General features: G+C 52.8%; 1 protein-coding gene across 1 annotated transcript; it reads right to left on the bottom strand.

Moving 5' to 3' along the window:
* Positions 1–45: 45 nt before the first annotated feature.
* Positions 46–27,050, bottom strand: BAIAP2L2 (BAR/IMD domain containing adaptor protein 2 like 2). The gene is made up of 14 exons (XM_030856002.3): positions 27,000–27,050; positions 25,829–25,904; positions 25,062–25,148; positions 24,518–24,579; positions 15,779–15,850; positions 15,439–15,555; positions 14,471–14,617; positions 4,880–5,032; positions 4,420–4,558; positions 4,030–4,252; positions 1,768–1,926; positions 1,229–1,436; positions 721–764; positions 46–520 (listed from the first exon to the last, which is right to left on the bottom strand). The coding sequence occupies exons 1-14, from the start codon at positions 27,048–27,050 to the stop codon at positions 445–447; spliced, it is 1,614 nt and encodes a 537-aa protein (XP_030711862.1). The 3' UTR covers positions 46–444.
* Positions 27,051–27,987: the final 937 nt, after the last annotated feature.

The raw sequence follows: 27,987 nt of genomic DNA, 5'->3' as shown, positions 1-27,987 counted from the left end.
CACCCTGTACCCCAAGTCAGACTCCACCAGTCCCGCTGCCGTGTCTCACTTGCTTTATTTCTCACCGTTTACACAAGTTAAACAGGGGAGGTGCGTGGGGCAGGGGAGGGGGTGTGCGAGGGGCTCCTCCCCAGTGGGACAGAGAAGGGGGAAAGAGGTTGGGGGGCATGAGGCAGGCCCCCAGGGAGAGTCCGGGGCCCCTGGAGGGGAAGAAATGGTTCTGTCCCCCACTTCCGGCTGCTTTATTTTGAAGTCCCCAGACCCCAGGCCGGTGCCTTTGGAACTGCTCAGGCTGGGGCGTGGTCTGGGGAAGGGCAGCTGCCCCCGGTACCAGGGCCCTGGCTCCTTGGATCCACTGCTGCTGCTTCTGCTGCTGCCAGCTCTGGGCAGCCCCCAGGCAGGTGTCGGGGGCACGACCTCAGACCCCTGGTGGAGGAAGGCACCTCAGTGGATGAGGGGCGCTGAGCGATCATTGGTGACAGTGGGACGCAGCTTTACGGTGGCAAAGGGGTTTGTGCCCCTGTTGGGGGAGAGGAGGGGGTGAGAGGGGCCCAGGTCCCCAGCTGGCTGTGGATCCAGGGAAGGCAGCTGGGCATCTGAGCCAGGTGTCCCCCCTACCTCCTGTCCCCGTCGGTTCACCTCCACTCACGCCCACCTTTGTCTCCCCTCCACAGCCCTCTGCTGAGCCCGGCCCCCTCTGACCCTCACTCAAGGACTCACCGAGGGAAGAGCTCTGGGGGTTGCTGCTCCCAGGACATGAGTTTCTGCAGTGAGCGGGGAGGGAGGGCCAGGTTTGGGTGGGAAGGAGCAAGAGAGCCCCTGCCCCACCCCCCACTCCCCAATCCAGCAGGGCAGAGCACTGGACCAGAGGCCCCTGCAGCGCCAGGCTTCTGGGAAATGAGGCCCAGCCTTCCGAAACCCAAGATGCTGTGAGTTTCAGACTTGACGAGCCTCTGGGCCAAAGTGCCACCTCCCAGGGCCAACACCGCCCCCAGGGGAGGCCTTTCCAGTGCTCCCAGCAGGGGCCCAGGGCTCCCAGCCACTAGAGGAATGCATTCACCCCACCCTCCACCCCACACTCAGAAGCCCATCCCACCCCTCCCGGCACAGATGGGCAGACTGAGGCTGGACAGAGCCAATGGCAGGGCAGGGAGGGTTACCTGGTCTCCAGTCTTCCTGCCCACCGGACCACCCCAGGGTTGAGGGCAGACTGGGGGAGGGGGCTCACCTTGATGTCACTGGCCACCCCCATGCTGCCCATGCTACTTCGGCGGCTGCCAGGCAAGGGTGTAGATGCGGGGCTGGGGGTGCGGCTCGGGACCCGGCTCGGGGTTCGGGAGCGGGACTGGCCATCCCAGTAGTCTGAGGATGCTGTGGAGTTGCCTGGCCGGTCCAGGAGGTCATCAAGGCTGTGGCTGCCCCGGAGTGGGTAGGACCTGAGCCCAGAGAAAGGAGGGACGGGAAGGGGGTCAGGGGTCAGGCCCTGCTGCAACCCCACCCCCACCCCATCTGCTGGGCCCCTGAGCACCCTACATCCTCCTCCCTTGCCCCTGGGTGAGAGGAGACTTGGCTTGAAGGCAGTCCTGAGAGGAGGCAGAGGGATGGACACATGACCTTCACACGTAGAGAGATGGGGGTGCCCTTTCTCCAGGAGCTGAAGGAGGTTGGGCTAACTCCGGACTGCAGCTCAGAGATGCCCTTCCTGGTGGCTGGGGCCACCCCCCCCTGGAGTCCCCGCCCCTGCCCCATCTCTGACCACAGCGGTACCTGGAAGGCAGCTCATTCATAGGGCTCATGGGGTTCATGGATGTCACTGGGTTCAAGGGGTTCGTGGGATTCATGGAGGTCACGGGGTTCAAGGCATTCAAGGGATTCATGGGCAGCTCCTCCAGAGGCTTCACATAGGCCTCGGGGAACCAGCCGCTCCTGTGGGGTGGAAGCAAAAAGCCTGACAATGGTGTCAGGTTTCTAAGAGGAGCAGACGATTACCGGGCACTGCTGTGTGCCAGGCCTGGCTCTAAGAGTAACTCATTTCATCCTCTGAAGGAGGTCTTTCCTGACATTCAAAGTCACTCATCCAGCCTCATGTCCCACCAGGGGCTGGGGCGCCTTAGCGAGGAGGAACTGGAGATCCGAGAAGGAAAGCATTGTATCCAAGGACATGTGGTGACAGCTTCATTCCCTACTTGCTGAGTACCCACCACACGAGGGTCCACGGAGAGCCAGATGCAGTCCCTGTTCCCCAGGGGCTCCCAGCCAGCCCGGGGGCGGGGGGCAGACAGACCCACAGACAGATGATTACAAGGGTGAGGCAAAGGGGACCGGTTGGGGGGACGAAAGGCAGCTGTAGGAGCCCAGAGGATGGGGAACCAGAGTCGGGGATGCCTGGCTACCAACCCTCCACCATAGGCCCTCTGGTCCCGGTGACCCCAGCCACCCTGCTCTTGGAGTCTTTGTCTGGCTGGAGGCTCATTACTGCATCTTCAGAGCAGCCAGGGATGAGGGAGAGGCACTATGATCCATGTTCCTTAGCCTTTTCAGACTCCATGGAACCCATTAGATTCTTGCAGAACATCTGGGAAAGTGTTCTCCAAACAGCCACCTTACATCCCCAAACCCGATCAATAACATTCTCACCTGTAGGTAACTGGAAGCTATTTCAAGTCAAACTGACAGAGTAAAACCATTTCAGATCGTTTTACTTCTGTCTTCACCATAAAGTGCCTACTGAGGAAACCTGCCATTGTTTTCCCTAACCTGAGTCACAGAAAGAATAATGATGTCCCAGGAACGCGGTTTGAGAGCTCAGATCTGGGTGGTTTTATAATCAGGTCCCCAGAAGCTTTGCTACACACCTGTTTTGGGGACTTTCAGGGAGGCACCCTGCTGCCCTCTGATGCGGGTCTGCAAAGCAGGTGTTTTTTCCACTACTCGTGTTCTTAGTCGCGTCTCTACCCACCGGCTCCTCTTTCCATTCCTGATCCATGCGGTCACCTGCCATCCACCCATCTATCTACACGTCATCCCATCCATGCATCACCCATCCATGATCCATGTGGGCAACCACCCAAGGACCACCAATCCACTAACCCATCCATCAGCACTTGCCCACCTGCCCGCCTCTCTATCATGCACCCCACATTGTGCATCCTCCCATGCCCCCTTCCATCTACCCATCTGCTCACAGGAGCATGCATCCACCTGCTCACCCCATTACGCCCTCATCCATCCTCCACCTGTCCATCTACTAATCACATGACCATCTCGGCAAGCGCCCTCACATGCACTTGCTGACTCCCCTGTCGACGCTCCATTCATTCATCCCCTCTTCTTGTCCTCATTCATTCCTCTCTCCTTAGCGTGAGTGGGCGTGGGCACCACACAGTCTCTTGCCCATAAAGCCCTGTGGGGGGCATTGCCCGGCTCCAGCAAGCTCTCACCTTCCCCTTTTTCTTTGGCAGAAAGAGTGATCCCTGCTTTCCTCCAGGCTTACCGCGACTGCAGTGTACTCCCTAGCCTCCCCCTTCTACTCATGGTGTCAAAAGCAGCCCGTTTATGTTCTTTAAGGATTTCCACTGCGCCTGACTGCAAGGAGGTGAGCACACTCAGCTTGCAAGGTCCCAGCACCGCCCCTGCGCCTGGCCCCCCTCTCTGTCCATTCCCTCCGTCAGAGCTTGGCGGACTCCCTCAGGGTAGAAGGCAAGCTGCCCCCTCTCTTAGTGTAAAGCGCAAAGTAAGTGCTCAAGCAATAGGGTTTCTGTATTGTTCCCACTTGTGAGAGAACCTTCCCATTCCCCATCCTCTACCACCCTCTCAAGGAACACCACCCTGAACTTGATAAAGAGACTCTTCCTACCCTCGTTGAATGGATGAGGAAACTGGTGTGGGACGAGGAGGGGATGGGGGATGGGGGATGGGTTGTTCGAAGGCCCAGGGACAGCCTCCATCCTGGAAGACTCAGTTGCAGCTGAAGTCCAGGCTTTCCGGTCCTCCTTCCAACCCACCCTGCGCCCCGAGGCTCCTACTCACGTGGATGAGCCCTCCAGCTTGCCATAGAGCCAGCCGTTCTGGGCCTCCGGTACCAGCACCTCCACAACGTCTCCGGCCGAGAAACGCAGCAGCGTGTGGTTGGCGCCCTCCGAATGGGAGACCAGGGCGCGGACTCGCCGGGCGCCGCCGCCGCCCCTGCAGCCCGGGCGCTCGCCGAAAGAGTTGGAGCGCGAGCGCTCAGTGCTGATGCTGTAGAGCGAGGCTGCCGAGGGGCAGGAGAGCGCCGCGGCACGTGGGTGGGAAGTTCTCCCTGGCGTCTACCCTCGATCCCTCCTGCTGCAGCGCAATCTCGGTTCCTCTTCCCGGCCCCGGGTCCCCAACCTGGGTACCTGGCCCTCCCTCTGCGCTTCGGGCGCCGGGGGTACTCACAGGCGGACGGCGTCCGGGGCAGGGACCGGCGGTCTGGCTCCAGCTGGGACGCGTATCTCGCCTCAGTGGGCTCGGGGCCGTGGGAGCCGGAGCCGTGCCGGCTGCGTGGGGAGCCGAACTCTCCCAGAGGCCTCTGGGGCTGCGAGGGGAGACGGGCAGGGGAGGGTGGGGCGGGGAGGGGCGGGGCCGCGGCGCCCTAGTCCAGCCCCCACCCCCAGTCCCAGGCGTCGGCGGCGTAGGGGTTCTCTGGCCTGCGGCCGAGCAACCACGGGGGCGCCGAGGTCACGCTGGAGCGGAAGGGCCGGCCGAGGGGCGCTTCGAAGGACGGGACCCTCGGGGGGAGGAGGCTCCAGGCGGAGGGCCTCAGGCCCCAGGGCCCCGCGGAGGGTGCCGGGGGCGGCGGGGGCGCGAACGGCGGCGGGGGCGCGAACGGCGGCGGCGGGGGCGCCCAGGGCCTCACCATGTCCAGGCGGGTGGGCGTCAGGCGGCCCGAGGGGTAGGGCGGCCCCAGCAAGGGGCCCAGCAGGCCCGGGGAGTGGGCGCGCGACGGACTGCGGCTGGCCTCTGACTGCTCCTTCCACAGCAGCACGCGGTTCTGCAGCATCCCCCGGGCCTGGCCGGGTGGGGACACGGGGGTCAGCGAGATCCAAGCAGACCCCAGAATCCCGGGGACTCAAAACTGGCATCCTAGACCCGGGAACTCGGGCCCTGCAAGCTGAGGATGACCGGACTTTCCAGCTGGAAGGAACCAAAGATCGCTGTGGTCACTTTGGGTTCACCCACTGGCCAGCCCTCCCGGTCTTTTGTCAAATGCCCCTCACTTTTCCTGGAGGAGTTTCCCCTGACCCGTCTCTCAGTCTTGTGCTTTGACGGGGGCTCTCCCACTGTCTGATGCAGGGGTAAGGGTGCAGTCCAGGCTTGGCCACAGAGAGGGAGTCAGGTATGTGCACCTACCCAAAAACTGTTACCAAAGAACCCAGTCCCGGAACTTACCCTGGAACAATCTGGAAAAATATATTCTCTCACCTCACGGGGTTTGCTAAATGGATAGAGCGAAGCCGGCATAGGACACTTCAACTAAGCAACAGACAGTGGCAAATTTCTGATGACATCTTGTGTGCTCCTGGATCCAACTGTACCTGAAACCCTTGAACTTCCCAGTGACTAAAATAATAAACATCTTTTCTGTTTAAGCCAGTTTGAGTAGTTTTCTAAAAGAAGACATCCAAATAGTTTTTCCAGTCCGTTTAGTTTACATAAGCATCCCTTTTCTAGTATCCCCAATACACGGGCATCTAACTCTGCCTGAATACCTTCAAGGACAGGAAACTCAGCCGCTGACCACATAGTCCATAACGACTTGGGGTGGGAAGGTTTTAAATGTTAGACCTGCTGTGTGTATTAATCATGTTTTTAATTTTCTGTACTTCATGATGCTTTGACATCGTGGGGCCTTGTCAGTCTGAAAAGACTGCACCTCACAGGGCCAGATAATTCCTAGAGATAGTAAACAGTTTGCTTGGAGCACACCTTTCATATGCAAACCAACCAACCCAAAACCCATATCCCCAATCACCTCCTTCTAATTCACACACCAAACCAAAGTTTCCCCTGCCCTAAATCACCCAAGCCAGGTACCAGACAATTAGAATAACCCCTATAGCCCAGAGCCCACTGAAATTATTCAAACCATCCAATCCTAAACTTACTTAAACTTGCTTACCCTTCTTTGCCCATTCCTTCCCAGGGAAACCATAACAAAGGTTCTGGGCCATGCTTTCCCCTGGCTCCTTCTGCCTCTTGACCATCCCCCAGTACGACTCCCATGTGGCCCTGCGTAGTGTGTCATGACCCTTTCTCTTGGGAAGTGTGATATGTAATAAAACTTCTTTCAGTGGCATTGACCTCTCTGTGTTGTCGCTCAGGTCATCCTAGGTACAATCAAAACACTCTGCTCTCCAGTTATCAGTGTCTCTCCATTTTCTACTCCAATACTCGATCCCTCAAGGCCAAGTTCAGGACTGTCACCTTAGGAATAATAAAAGCTTCCCTTTGCTGAGCATTTACTCTGTGCCAGGCCCAGTGTTAAAGACTTTACCTCCGTTATCCTATTCGATTCTCCCAGGAGCCCTGCGAGGTAGGTGCCATTATTATCCCCATTTCATAGAAGAAGATGCTGAGGGTCAGAGCAGTTAATGACTGGCTCGAGGTCTCTCAACCAGTAAGCAATGGAATGGCCTGTACTCATCTGTCTTGAGGAAGCTTCCTGTGACTACATTTCCATGATTTTTCCCTTCAGTCTGGCCCAGCTGCTGAAAATTTGATCTCAGGCAGCAAAACAGAAAGCCTCAGTGCCTCAAGTCGCAGGAGGAACTAGTTCAGTTGGTGGCTAGGTGGCCGCCCCCTCTGTTGCCTTGCATAGTTAATTAGCAAAACAGCACAAAGACAAAACTCCAAAGGCCTTCGTGCGCTTGTTTCAGAGGCAGTAAGCAAAGTGAGACCATTAAGTTTTGCTTATTGTATTTAAAAAAGGGTTTTTGTCCAATTTGAAAGTGCCTGCCAGGGTGCTAGGGGGTTCTCGGAGTAATGGCCTCAGCACTGAGTCTTGGCCTGGACGGCACTCAACTTCACTGGCTCCCCTCAGCCCTGCCTTTAGGCAGTTTAGCCAGTGGTTGGGAAGAAACATAGAGGAGACCAGGGGAGAATGTTAAAAGTATTTACAGAGTGGAAAAGCCATTCTGGGACTTCCCTGGTGGTTCAGTGGTTAAAAACCTGCCTACTAATGCAGGGGACACGGGTTTGATCCCTGGTCTGGGTAGATCCCACGTGCCGTGGAACAACTAAGCCTGTGCACCACAACTACTGAGCCTGCGTGCCGCAACTACTGAAGCCTGTGCGCCTAGAGCCCGTGCTCTGCAACAAGAGAAGCCACCGCAATGAGAAGCCCGCGCACCGCAACGAAGAGTAGCCCCTGCTCGGCGCAACTAGAGAAAGCCTGCATGCAGCAATGAAGACCCAACGCAGTCAAAAATTTAAAAATTAAATTAATCATGTAAGAAAAATATTAAAAAAAAGAAAAGCCATTCTAAGTATGATACAAACCCCCTAAACTATAAAAGACTGATAAATTTGACTAAATAAAAATAACTTTTTTTACCACGGCAAAACTCACAATAAGCAAAATCAAATGATAAAGAACAAACTGGGAAAATAATTTGCAACTCATCACTATGAAAGGGCTAATTTCAGTAACATATAAAGAGCTCGTACAAATTCATAAGAAAAATGGAGGAAAAGATACTGACATGTCACAGTAAAGAAAATCAAATGGCTCTGAAACGCGAAAAGATGTCAATCTCATTTATAAGACAAGCGTAACAAGTGTAAAACTACACTGAGATACCATTTTTATCTTTTTGATTACCAAAAATCAAAAAGTTTGCTTGCATACTGTTGTCAAGGAAACAGGGAATCTCCGCCATTGCTGGTGAAAGTGTAAATTGGTACAGCCAATGCTTATATCCCTGGACTCACCAATCCCATTTCTAGGCATTTATCCTAGAGGTATACTTACACAACTGCGATAAACCCAGAGAAGCTGACGGTGAGGTAGAAAGGCGTGTTATTGACTAGACTTGGACTAAGCAAGGACCGATTATTGGAGGCAGATGAGAAAGACACCTTCCTGTGAAGAGTTCTTTAAATCTTGTGCATTCTGCGTACAGATATACTTAACAGGTAAATATTTATGCTTCACTGTCTTAGGAGTTAGATCGTGTATGTCCTAAAGCCCAGCTGGGTCAGACAACATGCTACCTATTCCCCTGTACCTAGGGGAAGTCTGGTTCATTCAAACCACAGCTCCCTCCTGAGGGGGCGATCACTCAGCAGGAGGCAGCCAACGGAGGAGTCAGCTCTCCTCTTAATGTTGGAGGCTAACTGTTCAAGACACAGGCGGAAAGCAGTTTCCTTCCAAAAGAAGATGTACACACGGCCAGTGGGTACAGGAAAAGATACTCAGCATCAACAGCCATCAGGGAAATGCAAATCAAAACCATAATGAGATACCACTCCACACTCACTCAGATGGCTAGAATCAAAAAGACAGTCACAAGTATTGGCAAGGATGTGGAGAAATTGGAAACCTCATAAACTGGTAGTGGGACTGTAAAATGGTGAAAGAGTGTGGAAGTTCCTCAAACAGTTAAACATAGAGTTACCATACAGTCCGGCAATTCCACTCCTATATACCCATGAGAAATGAAAATACACGTCCACGGAAAAACTTTTACGTGGATATCCATAGCAGCACCATTCGTAATAGCCAAACGGTAGAAACAAGCCAGGTGTCCATCAGCTGATGAATGGGTAAGTACATGTGGCACATCCCGATGATGGAATCCTATCTGGCAATAAAAAGGAATGGTGTATGGACACATGCTCCAACACTGATGAACTTGAAAAACATGACGTTCAGTGAAAGAAACCAGTCACAAAGGACCACATATTGTATGATTCCTTTCGTATGAAATTGCCAGAAGAGGCAAATCTATAGAGACAGAAAGTAGATTAGTGGTGGCTTAGAGCAAGGGGGAATGGGAGGATCAAGGAATGACCGCTAAGGAGTACTGATTTTTTTTTTTTTAGCAGTAATGAAATGTTCTAAGTTGACTTGAGGCAATGGATGTGAATATACCACACCACTTTTTAAAAAATATTTATTTATTTTGGCTGTGCCGGGTCTTACTTGCAGCATGTGGGACCTTTTAGTTGCAGCATGTGGGATCTAGTTCCCTGACCAGGAATGGAACACGGGCCCCCTGCACTGGGAGAATGGAGTCTTACCCACCGGACTACCACGGAAGTTCCTATACTACACCGTTGAATTGCACACTTTAAATGGGTGAATTTCATGGTGTGTGAATTATATCTCAATACAACTGTTTAAAGGAAGAAGCAGCAGCTCCTCCCTGAAGGATCACTCAGTGGGGGTGGGGTAGGGTGGGAGAAGGCGGAGCCCTGAGCCCGGGGCTGGGTGCGGTGGTGAGAGTGGGAGAATGTCAGCCGGGGCTGGGATCAGTCACTGGATCCAGCCACGTCTCCCACCTCTGCTCAGCACCAGAGGGTCCCTGGGATCAGAAACAGAGACTCAGGGAGGACCTGGCAAGGTAAGGACCCCGAGGTGGGGAGGCGGGAGTCGGCTGCCGGCTGTTGGGGGCGGCTGACCGCAAGCACTCGGGTCTCCTGAATGGGAGCCTTTGTTTTCATCTTTGGAGGGGAGAGAGCAGGGGCAGGAGGACCTAATCCCGCTGGGCTCCCGCATAGGCCAGGCTCCACCATCGCACCAACCTTCTGCTGGGGCGATTATTTCCCTCCTTTTCCAGATAAGAAAACGAGACTCAGAAATGAAATCACTTGCCAGAATTTGCAGCCAGGGCACAGTATTTGGGAAACTGAACAAGAATACAAAGAAATAGAAAGTAATGGAAAGAGCAATGAGGCTGGGGGAGGGGCAGCGGAGCCCATGTTTGTGGCATCAGGAAAGAGAGGCTGGCTGGCTGGCTGGCTGGGTCTCTCTCAGATACCAAATAGAACCAGAGCCTGATATGTCATCTGGGCTCAAAGACTATGTGTTCAATAAATGAATGAATGAACAAATGACATTGGAAAAATGCAAGGATTTTTAGGGAATGATGGAAGGATGGTTTCCCAACAGCCCTGGCCCCTCCCCTCCTGCAGATTCCATCATCCCCCTCCCCAGAGGGGTCAACAGCTGGGCCAGGCCAGGGAGGTGGGCAAGTCCACATGCAAGAAGGGTGACTGGGAGGATGTGGCCCCTGTTGGACTTTCACAGAAGGCAGGACAGAACTTTGACCACCAGTGGGCTGGCCGGGGCCTGAGGATCTGCAAGTGAGAGGCCAGGCAACAGGGCTCAGGGGCCTGAGCAGTGCAGTCACAGAGACACTTGGGTAGGGCAACATCAAGTGTCCCTCCTGAGTGTGCGCTGAGAGGGGCTGCTGGCTTTCCTGAGTTCTAGCCATCCATAGGCTTGGGCAGCTGCTAGCCCCTAAGGTACTTCTTTGTAATTTAGAAACAGATGTTCTGTCTGGATGGACACAGCCTGGTGGGTACACATTTGGTGAGAGAATGGCCTCTTTTTTTTTTTAATTTTCTTGATTTTTTTTTTTTTTTTTTTGCGGTACGCGGGCCTCTCACTGTTGTGGCCTCTCCCGTTGCGGAGCACAGGCTCTGGACGCGCAGGCTCAGCGGCCATGGCTCACGGGCCCAGCCGCTCCGCGGCATGTGGGATCTTCCCGGACCAGGGCACGAACCTGTGTCCCCTGAATCGGCAGGCAGACTCTCAACCACTGTGCCACCAGGGAAGCCCTTCTTGATAAATTTTTAAAAATTGAAGTATAGTTAATTTACAATGTTGTGTTAGCAAAGTGATTCACACACGCGCGCACACACACACACACACACACACATATACATTCTTTTTCAGATTCTTTTCCATTATAGGTTATTACAAGATATTGAGTATAGTTCCCTGTGCTATACATTAGGTCCTTGTTGTTTACCTTTTTTATATATAGCAGTGTGCATATGTTAATCCCAAACTCCTAATTTAACTCTCCCCCCACCCTCTGCTATCGCCTTTGGTAACTATAAGTTTGTTTCTATGTCTGTGAGTTTATTTCTGCTTTGTAAATAAGTTCATTTGTATCATTTTTTAGATTCCACATATATGATATGACATATATATCATATGACATATATATGTGGAATCTAAAAAATGATACAAACGAACATATGATATTTGTCTTTGACTTATTTCACTTAATATAATAATCTCTAGGTCCATCCATGTTGCTGCAAATGGCATTATTTCATTTTTTATGGCTGAGTAATATTCCAGTGTGTGTGTGTGTGTGTGTGTGTGTGTGTGTGTGTGTATCACATCTTCTTTAGAGGATGGCTTCTTTAGAGGATGGCAAAGGTAATGATGCTCCTTTCTTCAGGCAAACACAGTCTGCACCAGTATGTTCAGCTTGGAGAGCAGAACATAGCTCTAGTCTCAGCCAGGCTTCCTTGTGCAGTACACAACCTGTACAACCTTCCCTAGAAGCCCTGTCTGCTGTGGTTCTCCACATGAGAGGCTGAGTGACAGCTGATGCTTGCAAAAGGAAGACCTGGGGCAGAGTGGGGTCCCACTGGGTAGAGATTGCTCCATTCTCTTGCCCCCCCCACATTTGCCAGCACCACTGCCTGAGCCCTCGCAGTTCAGCTCAACCCAGAGTGGGAACAGGACCATGAGGAGGCAAAGGAAAGAAACAAGGCATCTAGTGGAGGACCCAGTGGTCAGCGAGGAGAACACAGCAAACCACCCTGGCAGCTGAGAGGAGGGAGTGACAAGCTTAACAAGGACTTGATAAGGGTACTTACTGCAAAACAAAGACCTTCTTACCCAGACAAAGCATGATGTTAAGATTTAAAATTGAACAGATGAACAGTCCGGGGTGGGATAGGGAGGGTGGGAGGGAGACGCAAGAGGGAGGAGATATGGGGATATATGTATATATATAGCTGATTCACTTTGTTATAAAGCAGAACCTAACACACCATTGTAAAGCAATTATACTCCAATAAAGATGTTAAAAAAAAAAAAGAGAGAGAGGACAGTCCTGTTGAGAGCAGAATCAGTCGCTTGCAGATCAAGGAGGAGAAATATCTCAAAATACTGAGCAAGAAGAAATGAAATAGACATAGTGGGGGAGAAGATGGTCATAGATGTGGAGGCTCAAATGATTGGAGTTCCAGCAAGAGAAAAGGTAATGATGGCAGAGAGATAATAATTAAAGAAACAGAAGAGGAAATAGCTCCCCAGACCTGAAGAAAGACTTGAGCCTGCAGGCTGAAGGGCCACTGACAGGCACTCATCTAGGTGGTACCGGGACAAGCTCCGAGTTGCAAGGACACAAAGAAAATCTCCAAGCATACAAAGAAAATCTCCAAGCATCCACAGAGAAAGAGCCTGTTACTTAAAAGGGAAAGGAGACAGACCAGCACCTGACTTAGCACCTACAACACCGAGCACTAGAAAACAGGGGCAAATCATCTTGGACCATGAGAAAAAAAAAGGCTGCCGCTCCTTCAACCAGCCGATGTGCCCTCACCAGCAGGGTAAAAGTGAGACATTTGCAGAGATGCAAGGATTCCGACAGTGTATATGCAGAAAATACTCATGCAAGTTCTCCAGCCATGCCAATTCATCAAAACAGAAACCTCAAGACAGTGGGAGGTGAAAAGGATTGAAAACAGTGGTAAGCATTGTATCTGATCCTATGTGTGGTGAAATGTTAGTGGACGATGGTGGTGCACTGGCCATGGTAATATATGTAATAAGTACAGATTCTTGAAATAGAAGGGCCATGCTGCAAAGAAATGACTAGTGAGGGTCTGGAACTAAAAGTCCTGAAGTTTCTTGGCAAAACCAAGAGGTGGTGGTTTGGAAGGATTAGAAGAGGAGCACAGACCTTACAAGCCTCGTCTTAGAGCATCAGGGAGGGCAGGAAAATCCTTCGCAACGTCTCCCCTTATGGGGTGAGGGGAGCAAAGGACCAAGTAGTGTGTTTGGGGGGGTGGGCATTATTTTTTGAAAAACATAATAGACAAATATATATGATTATGAGGGTCACAGAGTGAGGTCATCATGAGCAGAGATGAAAAGAACAATAGGCTTTCCAAAATAATAAAGGGGAGAGGGATGTGGAATTAAATAAATTAAATGAATCTCAGCTAAAACTGGGGTAGGGGCAGGCCTGTAGGGGGAGCTCACATACCCTGCTACGTGGCCTCAATTATTCCAAGCAGTAAGAGAAGCAAGCCCACATCTCCCACAGGAAGTTGGTGCCTACTTTGTTATCCAGCAGCAGAAGAAAACTTCTCCCCCAACCCCCACCCCTGTGACAGCCCAGCCAATCAGACTGTAGCAGCCCAACCAATGAGAAACCTCCATACTTTGGACTCCCAGCTTCCTCCAATGGACTCTTTGGTTATTACAGCCCCTCCCAACTCCTCTCTTTTCCCCATAAAACAAGCTGTCAGTCCCTGTTCTCTGGATTTGCGCGTGGTCTGCCATACTTCACATAACGTGAATTGCAGTTCCTCTGACTGTTCCTGAATAAGCTTGCTTTTGCTGGTAAAATAACTGGCTATTGTATTGTTAAAGTTGACAGAGGAATGTATATTTTATCAAACTGACGAGAACAAGAATGGGAGAAAAAGAGGAAACGACAAAGTAAATAGAGTTAACTCAAGTTATCCAGAAAGAATAGGGCAGGTATACCAGTTGTTCGGTTAAACGGGAATGAACTGAATTCTCCTACTGGAAGACATAGATAGTCAGACTGGTCAAAAGTCAAAACTGAGCTATATCTTTGTAACATAAAACACTTAAAGATAAGAAAAGAGAAAGTAGGAAGGGCAATATTAATGTCAAAGTGGAATTAAAAGTATCAGACTGGATTATGAGATATATTATATACATAAATGGCAATATTTACAGAGAAGGTATAATAGTCAAGTCATAAACCCCACAGCACTAAACAACATGGCAGCTAAATGCAGAAAGCAAAATCTACTAGAAATACAATAGTCTAGCAGATCAGACAAAGCAAGACCATAGAAGATTTAAATACCATGAGAAAATTCATAGACAGTAATTGAATAAACCTATAAGTTAATGATTTTGTGAATAGTGAGTGTATGTAAACAGGAATGAAAAAAATAAATGGTCCATACATGAATGAATAAATGCAGGAATTAGTTACTGAATGTGAGAATTTTAAAAAATCATGACAATAAATGAATGAATATGTGATGATACGAATAAAGAAATAGATGGAGAGAGTAAATAAAATAAATATCTCCAGGGTGGAAGGAAAGAAGGGAATGGGGAGGAAGGGAGGGGAATTCCCATGCACAGCCAGCTCACAGAGTGCACAGCCCCCAGAAGGCTTCATGTAGCTGTCCCCCAGCCCCAGCTCACCCGGCCAAAAAACTGCAGGAAGGTGTTGGAAAGCAGAAGGTGCTTCTCAGCCAGGAAGCGGTAGCGCCGCTTCTCTTCCAGTTCAGCTGCCCGCTGACTCTCAGACACGAAGGCCTGCATCTGCGCATGCAGCCGGTTCACGCTCTCCTGGGGGAAAAGGGGATTCTGGCTGGAGGCAGGGGGTGTGTCCCTCATCCCACTCCCACGAGTGCCAGCTGTCTGAAGCCTCTCTCTCCTTCCTGAACCAGCCACCTCCTCTCGGAAGCCTCCCCTGAGCACCCAGCCTGCCCTCGCTTCTGCGCCTGCCCTCTCAGGTGTATCCTCATCCTCACGAGCCTGGGTTCTGCCTGCCCTCTGGCCCGGGCACTTCTCCCAGGTAGGACTGGTGTCTGAGCCATCCTTCTGGCACAGGGCCAAGCACAGAAGTGAGAGAGTTGGTTTAATGAAAATGCAAATTAATTGATTAATAACCCCCTACTTGGGAGCGAAGATTTCAAAGAGGAGAGACATGAGCTTATTAAAGGAGCCAGAAGAGGAGGCAGGAAAGGAGATAGAGGTCTTGAAGGCAGAGGCCAAGGATGGGGCCCTGAGCTCGGGAGGAGGGGCTGGCCTTAGCCGGGGGGGCAGGAGGGAGGGGGAGGGTGGCGGGGCTGCTGGTGGATTCTGCCTTTGCTACCTTGATCAGGAGCAGCGTGCTGAGGGCCTCAGGTTTTCTCAATGAAGTAGGAGAAGCAAGGAGGCCAGGGGAGTGTGGGGAGGGCCAGGCAGTGACAGGACAAGGAGCGGCGCTGAGGGTGTCCCTGAGACAGTGATGCCTACGCGCCAGGGGCTGGCTGACCTCTCCAGCTATGCTTGCCACACAGGGTGGGGCGGGACACGCTCCTGGAGGTGGGCCAGTGCTGGGTGGGAGAGCTCCAGCGGGTGTTGGGGGTCCCCTCGGAGCCCCGTGTCGCCCCCAGCCCCTGCACCTTCATCTCCCGCGCATTCTTGTCCCTCTTGCGCTCCATACGCCACAGCTGGGACATGCACTTCTCCAGGTTGGCGGCTCGGTGGCGGTACTCCATCTCGTAGTGCTGGCGGCTGTCCTTGGATGGGGTGGAGAGAGGAGGGAGACCCCCGTGTCAAAGAGCTCAAGGCACCTGGCTTATGGGCCAGAGTACTGGACAGGGGCAGGGACTCAGCTGGGAACGTGTATAACCTGGGGCCAGTCAATGCCCAGCGCTGGCCTCAGTGTGCCCATCCCTCAAAAGGGGAGAGACGGTCCTGCTGGTGATGGGCTGTGGGGCCAGGATGCGTGGCCAGACTCACTTTGATGAACTGCATGTCCAGCTTGGTGTTCTTCTCCATGTGCTGCAGCAGGTCTCCATGGAATGTCTGCACCTGTGTGGAGTGCAGGGTGGGGGTGATCAGGGCGGCCCTATCATCCCCAGGCCCCAGAGTTCCTTGCACTGCTCACTCCAATACATTGCCCACTGCATTCCTAACACACCAGGCACCTCGCCAATCATCAGAGAAATGGGTAAAACAAGAGCACCTATTTGGATGGAGGATTAAATGGTTAAACATACAAAACATTTAGTGCAGTCCCTGGCTTGAAACACATCCTCCATAAATGTGTCGACATCTTCCGGTTCTTAGTCTCAGTCTGTGCCTTGATTATGCCTGGAATTTCCTACCAGTCTTCAAATACCAGCTTCACTGCCCCCTCTGCTGGGAGGCCCCCCGACTCCTCAGGCAGAATTCATCACTCTCTCATTTTGTTTCTGGCATGTGTACAACTTGTTTGTTCACTGTTCGTTCCTCCAGCCATAAGATGGAATTTCTTGCTGGGCCCCTGGTCATAGCCTGTTTGTATGGGCAGCATGAACAAGATCTGTCCCATCTCTGTGGCCCCGGCACCGTGGGCTGGGCCTGGCCCAGCAAAAGAGCTCACAACTGTTGAGGGCTTCACTGGGGTGGCAGGTTCCCGTGACAGGTGAGAAGGAGGTGGCTGACCACTTGGGTGACCAGGAGGACCAGGAAGGCTTTGGGGCTCAGGCTCAGAAAATCTTCGTTCTAGCCGTTTTGGTTCTGCCTCCAATTTGCCCTGTAACTTTGGATGAGTTGCTGCCCCTCCCTGGGCCTCAGTTTCCCCATCTGTAATAGGAAAGTTTTGCCCAGATGGTCCCTAAGGTCCAGCCCTAGAACCCAATGAGCTTGATTCTGTGGGCCTTGGTGGCCAGCTGGCATGTTCCCCTGTGTCCCCCATCAGTGCTCCCTGGGTCACTCCGTGTTGTTAGGACATCAGACCTAAATCCTTCCATCTGTACTCTTTGCAAAGAGGAGCATCTCCCATCCTGCTGCCGCCTCTGGGGACACTTCCAACTCTGCTCAGCCTTCTCTGTCTGCCTGGCCTTTCCCCTCAGGAGTCCCGGCTCAAGAACCCTCGGTGGGGGACTTCCCTGGCTGTCCAGTCGTTAAGACTTCGCCTTCCAATGCAGGGTGTGCAGGTTCGGTCCCTGGTCGGGGAGCTAAGATCCCACATGCCTCGCAGCCAAAAAACCAAAGCATAAAACAGAAGCAATATTGTAACAAATTCAATAAAGACTTTAAAAACAAAAAAAAGAACCCTGGGTGGATCCTGCCTCCTGCCACGGGCGTCCCCAAGCTGTGCTGTGGGAGCTCTGTCCCTCAGGAAAAGGAATGCTGGTCGTCAGGAAAGACCAGTAAATTATAAAAGTTCTCAGTTTTTCTTCCACAGTTGTTTCTGAAACCTTGCTAACTGCTGGTCTATAAGGGAGCTTGGATGTGGCCCCCTCAGGACGAGCCGGGCCTTAAACCCCTGAGTGTGGCTGCCAGTGTGTGTTTTGGGGGCTGGCACGGGATCAGTGTTACACGCCTCTCTGAGTCCCCATTTCTGCCCCATGGGGGCCCTTTTCTGCTGGATCCAGGCAGTAAGGAAGTGAGCCTTCCTGACCTATACCTGCAGGACCTCCCGGTTCAAGGTTCTGCTCCAACACAGGACATATGTTCCTGAAAACTGCCACATCCTGCCAGATCGCCCAATTAAACAACAGGGCTTATGGAAGATGCAGGGTTGGGACTGATGCTCAAAACCCAGGCAAACGTGGCAACCAGAGCATTAATAGAGACGGTGAATGGTACCTGGAGACATGAACTTGAACCACGCCTAAGGCCGTGGAAAATATTTAAAATGCACAAAACCAATAGAATGGACACACTGGCAACACCTGAATTACTGCAGAGCTGGCTTGTTGAAGTGATTCAGGAGGAGGTGGGGCTGTCATGATGGTGGAAATGGGAGGCTGCGACACCCAACCCCAGCTGAGAGACCCAGGAGGCTGGGGGGGTGCTTGTCCTCCCCAGGGAGGCCTGGGTGCAGGAGCTCTTTTAAAATGTTCTTAAAATACAGCCTGGGGCTTCCCAGGTGGCGCAGTGGTTGAGAATCCGCCTGCCGATGCAGGGGACGCGGGTTCGTGCCCCGGTCCGGGAAGATCCCACATGCTGCGGAGCGGCTGGGCCCGTGAGCCATGGCCGCTGAGCCTGCACGTCCGGAGCCTGTGCTCCGCAACGGGAGAGGCCACAACGGTGAGAGGCCCGCGTACCAAAAAAAAAAAAAAAAAAAACAGCCTGAAGGGCTATTGCTCTCAGTGCAGCAGACAAGCTGGGGGCTTTACCCTTCTTCCTAATTCCTAGCTTTCCCCTCCCCTCGCCTAGGAAACCTCACTTATGAACAAGCCACCTTCCATGTCATAGGGTATGGCTCCTGCTTCTAGTCGCGTAGGGACTATGTCACGCCACGGAAACATGCATTAGAGCAGGACAGGATTAAAGCAGGTGGATTGTAATTCTTCTCATTACCAGGGCTTGGCTGTGATCGCCAACAGCATAGAGGACACAGACCCAGGATGCCCCAATCAGACGGGGCCCAGGCATCAGTGGTTTAATGGAAAGTCATTGTCAAGCTCTCGAAGAAATTGATCTAATAAGATGTTGATACTTGAAGAGAACTTTGAACTCTTGCTGTGGGGGAACCACAGGACTGCCTATAATTAGCCGGTGGCTTCTGAAACAATGAAGTCACCAAACCCAGGGCAGGCTGAGGAATTCCCAGCAAGTGAGAACAGAGGCTGCCGTGCCCTGCTCCCCTCCCCCTGGGACACGCTCCATTAGCGGGGTCCTGTGAGCCCCTCAGTACAGAAGCTGAGAGCAGACCCACTGCTGAGAACATGCACTGTAAGTTCTATGTATCGAGTTATTCCAGTAACTTGAGAAATCCTTTTGCTTTTGATTCAGGAAAATCCCTTTGAAAGAATTGTCTCTGTGGGCTGACCCCAGCTCCTTTCTTCCCATTTGCTCTTGAACACCCTCCATCAGGCTCCTGCCCCACCACGCCAGAAAGAGTGTTGTTCTCAAAATCCCCGAGACATGACCTCGCTAAGCCCCATGATCAATTCTCAGGACTCACCCAACTTGCCCCTTCATCATCATTGGACACAGTTGGCCACTCGCTCCTCCTGAGACAAGTTCCTCCCTCAGCTTCCAGCCCACCACCCTCTCCTTGTTTTCCTCACACGCCCCAGCTGCCTCTTCTCTGTCCTTTGCTCAGTGTCCCTCATCTCCCTGGTCCCCGAAGGTTGAGTTGCCCCGGGGCTCAGCCATGGGCCTCTTCCCTTCTCGATCTACACCACTCCCTTGGTGAGCTCATGCAGTCCACTGGCTGATGCCTCCCAGATGTATGTCCCAGCCCAGATCCTCCCCCAAACTCCAGTCTCATCCATATGACAATATGGGGTCCATTCAGCCAAGAGGAAGAGACAAATACTGAAGACAGGCTATGAAGGTCTAACACACAGATAATAGGAGTCCCTGAAGAAGAAACGCAGAGAAAGAGAACAAAAAAAAAAAGTCTAAAAATTGTAATTCCAGACAAGTTTCCTGAAATTAAAAAAAAAAGAGAACGATTTCAAACTACATATTGAAAGAGTATACCACATAACTAAGAATATTGTCCCAGACTAACCAATATCAAGAAATAGTCTGGAAAAGTTACTAGATTTCAGAAAAAGAAAAAAATTGGGCATCTAAGGCAGAAAAAGCAAGTGATTTACAATGGAAGAAATAGATTATCAGACTTTTCAACAGCAACATTCAAGATGAAAGAAAAAGAAAGAAAAAAGAGAAAGAAAGAAAGAAAGAAAGAAAGAAAGAAAGAAAGAAAGAAAGAAAGAAAGAGAAAGAAGGAAGGAAGGAAGAGAGGGAGGAAGGAATGAAATGTGAGCCAAGAATTTTATATCCAGCAAATCTGACTTTCAAGTATAAGGAGAACAAGCTGTTATCTTGGTGTCAGAACTCAGAGAACATTGTTCACACGAGCCCTTCCTGTGGGGACAGTCAGAACAAGGCCAAAACGACGAGCAAGACATGGACACGTGGTTTGAGGCGAACATTAAATATGTAGTTACTTGTAAACAAAGATCAATGAGGGTGAAAGGGGAGCAAGCAAGGCGCAGCAGCTCTGGGTCCTGACAGTGTGGACAAGCGCAGCTGCACATACTGCGTTTTTCACACGTTGAAGATTTGTGGCAACTTTACGTCGAGCAAGTCTATCGGTGCCATTTTTCCAACAGCATTTGCTTACTTTGTGTCTGTGTCACATTGTAGTAATTCTCGCAGTAGCTCAGACTTTTTTATTATTGTCATAATCTGTTACGGTGATCTGTGATCAGTGATCTTTGATGTTACTATTGCAAAACATTACGACTTGCAGAAGGCTTATATGATGGTTAGCATTTTTTGGCAATAAGGTACTTTTAAATTAAGGTATGAACATTGTTTTTTTGACATAATGTTATTGTACACTTAATAGACTGCAGTATAGTGTAGACATAACTTATATGCACAGGGAAACCAAAAAATTTGTGTGACTCTCTTTATTGTGATATTTGCTTTTTTGCGATGGTCTGGAACAGAACCCACAATATCTCCAAAGCATGCCTGTATTTTGAAAGTGGGGAGATGCTGGGGAGAGCAAATGCAAAACAGATTTTAACAGTTCTCAGAAATCATATTGGTGGTGGTAGAATTACTGTCATTATTCAGAGACTGTTGTGTATATGTAACATGAGATAAAGCAAACGGTAACTATGGGATATTCTTATTCTTTCATTCTCTGTATCCTTAAGAATCAGGACTTTTTTTTTTTTTTTTTGGGCTGCGCCGCACGGCTTGCAGGATCTTAGTTCCCCGACCAGGGATTGAACCCGCACCCTTGGCAGTGAAAGCATGGAGTCCTAACCATTGGACCACTAGGGAATTCCCAAGAATCAGGATTCTTGATGTGAAACAAAAGAGATACTGGTGGAATAGGGAAGAGGTTAAGTAAAAATCTAGTGCTGAATCTGAATTGGAAGTATCAGTATGAATTTATGAAGTGTTCTATCTTTAACTATATATATTGTCACGTATGTATGTGTATATATATGTTTGTACAAATGTATGTATGTATCTATGTGTGTATGTATCTAGGTATGTATCTAGGCATATATCATGTATCTAGGCACCTGTAGCATATCTATTATATGCACATGTGTATGTATGTATGTCTGTATAGCACTGGCCACTGAAAAAGCCTAGGAGCAACGATCAACCCAATGGACACCCCTAGTGCCCAGATTATGGTCTTGAAATACCACTTTCCACTAAAAGCAAAAAATAAAAACAGGGCTTCGTGGAGAGATGGCTGATTCTACGTGTAGAGCAGCAAAGTACCAGATGAGGGCAGAACATCTCGTCAGGCTGGATAGCAAGGAGACTGTCCGAACCATGAGAGTTATGCCAAAGGGCTCGTGCGCCAGACTGAAGAGGCTTCTGCTGGTCAAAGCGGGGACATTTTCAACTTCAGTGAAATAATGATTGCAAAGGAGTAAAACACAACAAATATGTTTAGATCTATGAGACTGACTAGATACTAAAAAATATGATAATGATGGTGCTAGTAAAACAATAAAGCTAACTGGTCACCTTCAGAGGATGACAGGGAGAAAATTCATGATCTTGGAAGCTGACAAGGCGGGAATAAGCCTTTGTCCTGTCTTTCCCATAAGAAGCGTGCCACTGGGTAAGAAATAGCACATAAGAAGAAACGTCTCTTTAGAGAAATATTCCAGTTCATAAGTGAAAGAGCAGAATAGCAGCATCTCGTAACTCCACGTACGAGTGGGTGCGGACACACAGCCTCCATTGCTGTTACCGTCACAAGGCGGCAGGAGCCACATGCCTCCTGATGGAAGAAGCCAGCACCCACTCTAGTCTTGCCAAACGGATGGAACCTGAGTCTGATCAAGCTTCTGGGTCCAGAGGACAGAGGAACAAGCTGAGCTGCATGAGGAGTGTTTGGAAAACCAACAGGTCAAAAGGTCCCAGGCCCTTCACAGATAAATGGTAAGGAAAAGAAAGGGATGGAGGGGGAGCCAGTAGATTAAAAGAGACTCAAAGACATATTTAAAAAAAGAGAGCAAGACAAATTCTAGCATCCAGGGACATACAACTGGGTGATCAATTACGAAGAAACACAAGGCAGTGTTGGACCAGTGGTCCCTTGTGGAGGAAGAGGGGGTCTGTGATTTGATGGGGGCATGTAGAAGGGCTCCAGGAAAGGCTGGCAAAGCTCCTGACCGGGGTGGGGGTTTCAAAGGTGGTTTGCCTTATAATGATACATTAAGCTCGAATTTGTTCAGTGACACTTTCTATGCCTGTATTTTAGTTTACAATAAAAAAGGTTTGGTTTTGGAAAACCTAACTTGAGTCAGATCCTGTCATTCCTTTGCTCAATACACGCAGAGGCATGGCCGGAGTTCCGACAATGCCCTCAAGGCCCAGCCCCTTTAGCGGCTGGTCATCTCCACGCTGGCCTTCACTGCCTCCACTCCGGCCACGTGGGCCTCCTCAAGCCTTCCCATGTGCCGATCCCTCTGCCCAGGACACGCTTTTTGCAGGTGTCTCCCACTCTCTCCCCACCTCCATCAGGCCTCTTCTCAATGTCACCCTTCTAGTGCCTTTCACCTCGAGCATCTGTTAAAAACTGCATCCCTCCAATACTTGCTACGCCCCTTCCCTGGTCTGTTTTTCTCCACAGCTTATTGTGCATCTAACCCATCACATCTGTACTCACTTACTTGTCCTGGGTTTTGTCTGGTTCCCCCTTGGGGAGAGCAGGGGGTTTTGTCTGCTGTATCCCCAGTACCCATAGCAGTACCTGGCACAGGGCAGTAAATAGTTGTCGAATGAATGAGCCCAAGGGGGAGGTGGCCTCTGGCGTGTTCGGCCCAGTATGGCTCTGGCCAAGGGCCCTGCCCTTTTGTCACAGCCAAGACGCTGGTACCCAAAGAAGGCAGCTCTCCTTACAGAGTAGGCCTGGGTGACACTCGTCCGCGTCCAGCCCAGGTGTGCCACAGGTGACATGGAGAGCCATCAGACACAAGGACAGGAAGTTGCAGGCTGCCAGCGTGACCCTTGCTCTGTAACTCCCCGCCCAAGCCCCAGGAGGTGGCACGGGCTTAGCGCTAAGCCTCAAAGTGCCTAGGAGAGGGACCAAGGGTCCTGGTTTTATCGAGTGTAGTGGATGCATGTTTTCTGCTGGTGAATTTGTTCCCCATTTCAACATGGTTACCAAACTGATGAGTACTTTATGGTGTCCCCAAAGAGTATCCAGACCTCTAGTGGTCTCCCACACACACGTTTGAGAACCGTGCACTTCCACGATTAGTTGAAATTTCCTTCCGGACTTTCCAAGGTTCCTCACACCCAGCCCCGCCCACCTTTCCCTCTCTGCCTGCCTCCCATCCCCAGCTCTCTTCTGCCCGATGCCATCTCTGCACCTGCTCAGCCCCCGGCAACCTCTGGAAGGCCCTCTCCCTCTGGCCCAGCCCCGCTCCCTTTTCAAAGCTTATTCTTTCCTTCCCAGTCAGTGAAGCCCTGCTTGGTCCCAGGTCCCTGTCCCAGGCCCTGGAGTTACAGAGAAGACCACGTCCCAGCCCTGGCACAGCTTCCAGTCTTGGCAGGGATAGAGATGGGGGTAAATTCTGCTTCTAATGATCATAGCTAAGGTACATAGAAGGCTACAGCTGCCAAGGTCAATAGTTTATACTTATTAATACAATTAATGCTCACAAGAATCCCGCAAGGCAGTTATTATGATTATGTCCATTTCACAGACAGATACACTGAGCCATAGAGGTTAAGTAGCTTGTCCAAGGTCACAAAGCCAGTAACTGGTGGAGCTGGGCTTTGAACCCAGGTGCTCTGGCTGCAGAGCTGGTTTTCTTCACCACACACTTGCTAAGAATGGATAGAAGCATCTGTTGAAGTCCAGAGGGAGGAGAGACTGAACTTGCCCAGGAGTCAGGGGAGGCTTCCTGGAGGAGGGGGTGACTGTACTGGCCAGCAGGGGTGGGGGTGGGTGGATCCTAGGCTGAGAGAACAGCGTGACAGCAGCCCATGGTGGGGACGCCAGGCGTGTCTGCAGAGGGCAGCTCTTCCGGCTGGCTGGGCTGTGACTGGAGGCGCCAGGGAGGCTGCTGGCTCAGCAGGACCTGGAACCCCTTAGCGAGGGGCTGGGTTTAGTTCTGCAGGTGGCAGGGCCGTGGAAGGGTTTTCTCCTAGGTGTGTAAGGTCAGATCACTGGCTGCTCCCTGGGGAGGCAGGTAGGGGCAGGGCCTGATGCACGTGGGTGACGGTCCTTTCGCTTCCTGGCTCCTCCACTCACTCTGGAATCTTGGGCGAGTGGCTAGATCCCTGAGACTCAGTTTCCTCCTCTGTCAAATGGGGATAGAAATGGCACCTGCCTCCCAGGTTGCTGGAGCTTGAACAAGATGTGCAGGTAAGTGTGCCCAGCAGAGCTGGGCCCTGGCAGGTGCCCAAAAGGGCAGCCGCAGTTGTCATGTCACCAAAGTCCTCTCTGAGGAAGGGTGTGGAGACCCTCGTCCCCCATAGAACGCAGCCCACTCTCCCAAGTGACCCCTCCAGGCTGTGGGTTCTGGGACTCACCACCACCTCCAGGTCAGAGTTCAAGTGCCGCTGGGTGTCGGACATCTGCACCAAGATCTCACCTGGAGGCACAGAGAGCAGCAGCTTCAGTGCGGGGACCTACCCTGCCCACCCTCTTCCCACCAGCAGCTGTCAGAAGGGCCTGCCCAAGGCTGGATTTGGGGACCAAATTCCAGGGGTTCCCCATACGACTCAGGGCCTCTGGCAGCACCTGTCCCAGCCATGGCAAAGTCCTGCAGGGAGGGGAGCGGAGGGGCCCTGGCTCCAGACGAGAGTCTGGGCTCTGGGCCTTGCGCTGCAAGACCTGTGTCTTTGGGGGGGACTTCCTGGAAGGGCCAGACTGTAAAAGGAACCCTCTCTGGGACCTGAGAATGGGGGCCAAGGCCGGTCCCGGGCCTGAGGGGAGGCACCAGGGAGGCAGGCAGAGGGGGGCCCGGAGCCTGGAACACAGGAGGAGGCCGGTGGGGGGAGGGGGGCTAGGAGGAGTGTCCCCCAGGCCTAAGAAGATGAGTGGGGGAGATGGAGGGGAAGAGGCGTGCCTCACCCAGAATCTGCGAGGTGGAGCTCTGCAGGGCCTGCTCCCCGATCTTCTGGATGGCGTTGAAGTACACCTCTGCCGCCTCAGACAGAGCTGCGTGGAGAGAGGAATGCGTCCAGCCCCGGAGCCCTCCTCCGTGTGCCCCTCCCCACTTCTGGGTGTGGAGGGGATGCCTCGGGCTCTGGCGTAGGTGTGAGTGACAGGGATGGGGTGCCCTGGGCAGCGTGTGTGGAGAGGGGGCATCGGCCAGAGGAGGGGGGGTGAAAAAGCGGGGAATGGGCTCTCCCTGCGGGGCAGGGCGCAGGGCCTCGGCCTGTTTCTGTCTGGGAGGGGGCGGGGTGCAGGCATCTGTGTGTGCCCGGGAGGGCGTGGGCAGGTGTGTTGTGAGGCATCAAGTGGGTCTGGGGGTGGCACGGGCTGAGGTCACTGCTGTGAGGACTCTGAAGTCCTAAAGGGCGGGGAGGGATTGGGTGACACTCAGCTCTGGGTGTGTCCCTGGCCTGTCCACCCGGCAGGTGGCTCACAACCCTCTGCTGATTAGCTCTGGGGGTGGGGCAGTTGCTGGGAAATGGGGGAGATGGGAGCTGTTTGCACAGGCGCTGAGCGAGTGGTGAGGTCTGGCTGTAGGTGGCTGGAAGTGGGGCAGGTCAGGGTGCCAGGCTGGGGGTGCAGAGGTGGCCTGGGTATGGCAGTGGGCTCAGTGGCAGCATCAGGGTGACATAGAGACGTGTGTGTCGTTGGGGTTTTGAGAGCCTGCAGGGCCTGGCACTCACCGTGGAAGGCCCGGAGGTAGTTGTTCCCCAGGTACACCAGGTTCTCCAGGGCGGGGTTGAACTGCTCCATGATGCTCTGGAGTCCAAGGGTGGTGGGAGGGTAGAGATGGGGAGAGGAAGACGGAATGATGGGCCTCAGGATCAGGGCACCCCCAACCCCCGTGAGAAGCCTGACTCAGGGGAGCCCGCCTAGAAACCTGGAGTCACCCAGAATTCTGGCTCTCGGCTGCAAGGACCTCAGAGGCCAGGATCCAGACCGGGGTCCCCTTGGCCGGCTCCAGATCACCACCTGCCCAGCAGGAACTCGTGCCTGGAAGGTTCTCCTCCCACTGGCTGAAGCCTGTGGTCTGTCACAGCGCCCAGCTGGGCGTGGCTCAGCGCTGCCTTGAGTTCAGCCACCTCAGGGGCAAGGGCAGACCTTGCCCTGCTCAAAGAAGAGCCCCTGGGGAGCAAGGCTGTGGCCGAGGCCCTTGGGCCGCTGCAGGCCATGGCCAGCTGGAGAGCACCCTGTGTAGAGGACTTAGACTTGGGTCTTGATTCAAATCTCAGCAGTCCCTCTTCTTCCCTTGGTGACTTTGAACTAGCTGTTCAGCCTCTCTGGCCTCAGTTTTCTTATCTATCAAATGAGGTGATTATTTTTTACCTCAAAGATAGGGTGTTGTGAGGTTTACATGTTGAAAGTGTCCTGCACACAGTAGGTGCTCAGCAAATGTCTATGGAGACGGCAGCAACCCCCCTGGAGTCGAGTAGGAAGTTTGAGTGAGGGGCTCAGAAACCAGAGAGAGACAGACAGGGAGACACAGAGAGAAAGAGACAAAGAGAGACTCCCCTACCCTGGGGCAGCCAGGTGGCTCTTCGGGCGGGCCCCCTGCTCCCAGCTAAGGCCACCTTGGGTGCTGTCCTGCCTCATCCAGTGTTTGCGAGTCTGTCTCAGCAGTCCTGTCACTCACTGGCTGAACCCGTGCTCTGGGAGCCTCAGGTTGGGGCTGGAGTGGCCGACTGCCCCCAGGGACCCCCACCCCCATGCCCACTGCTCAGCCCAGCCTGGTTCTAGGCCTTCTTTCCTGGAACACGCTGCTGCTATGCTCACTCTCTGTCCTCCAGAGCTGGCCGACCTTCAAGCCCTGGGAGCGGGGGCGGCAGCCGGGGCCTGGGCCATGCACACACTCACCTTGTAGATGGCCATGGTGGACCTGTAGAACTGGTCCATCTCGGGGGCCATGGAGTGGGCGCACCCGGGCACTGAGTAGAAGGCTGGTGGCACTAGCAGGCCTGGGAGCACCGGCGGTCGGTACCCTCCAATGCCCACTGCTCAGCGGGCTGTGAAGGAGGCTGCAGAGTGGGACCCGGAGATGGAGGGCTGGCCAAGGAGGAGGTGGCAGCTTAATTATTCACCAGCCAGGGATGTCAGAATGCGATCTGGGGCGTAACCAGACCCGGCGGGGAAGGCATTCTGTGACGCGGGCGGGTTCGTGTGACCTGCGCTTCAATTATTTACCCCTCTGAGCCGCGGACCGGTGGGCACGCGTGGATGGCCACTCTCCTGGGTCACCTCCTCTTCAAGGAAGAGCCTTTCCCAGGCCAGCAGGGACCCCTAGCTCTGGGGGACCCCTGCCCTCCCACCTGCCTACACTGGACAGTGCCCACCCTACTGGGCTCGAGCTGTGCAGTGACCACCCCTGGACCCTCCCTGGAAGTCCGTCCCTGCAGGCGGAAGTCACCCACGGCTCGTCACTGTTCTCAGGCCCCCTCTCTACCCTGAGCCCCTCAGACCTGCAGCCCAGGGGCTGAGGCTCCTACGCCCGCTGCCGCCCACCCAGAGACGGGACAGCACAAACCCTGGAGTCGCACAGACCTGCGGGCACGCTCTGGCCCTGGTCGCTTGCTGTGTGACGGTGCCCGAGCCCCCTGCCCTCTCTGGGTCTCATCCCCTCCTCTGGCAAGTGGGGCTCTCCCTCGCCCTCCACCGTGGGGCAGGTGGGCCTGGCGGCCGCCTCTGCACACCCTCAGGCCCTGATTTGCGGAGGCCTGAAGAGGAGAGGTGTCCCTGGCCCGCGGAGCCTGGGGACCAGAGCTTCCATCCGTCTGCGTGGGCACAGGCAGGTGACAGCCAAGGCTGAAGGTCAAGGCTGAGGGGGGCTGGCGGGGGGCGGGGCACT

Source organism: Globicephala melas, chromosome 10 (genome assembly GCF_963455315.2).
Source record: "Globicephala melas chromosome 10, mGloMel1.2, whole genome shotgun sequence".
Lineage (NCBI taxonomy): Eukaryota > Metazoa > Chordata > Mammalia > Artiodactyla > Delphinidae > Globicephala > Globicephala melas.
Note: the sequence above shows the minus strand (reverse complement) of the source record. Positions and strands in the feature narration are given on the sequence as shown.

What these genes read in the sequence shown, in the direction of transcription:
- BAIAP2L2 (XM_030856002.3), bottom strand. Translation starts at nt 27,050, where the DNA reads ATGGCCCCCGAGATGGACCAGTTCTACAGGTCCACCATGGCCATCTAC. An exon ending in ACTCTGACCTGGAGGTGGTG is followed by an intron (nt 15,851 to 24,517) that starts GTGAGTCCCAGA and finishes CACTCCACACAG; the next exon opens with GTGCAGACATTCCATGGAGA. An exon ending in GGGTGGCCAGTGACATCAAG is followed by an intron (nt 765 to 1,228) that starts GTGAGCCCCCTC and finishes CGCTCACTGCAG; the next exon opens with AAACTCATGTCCTGGGAGCA.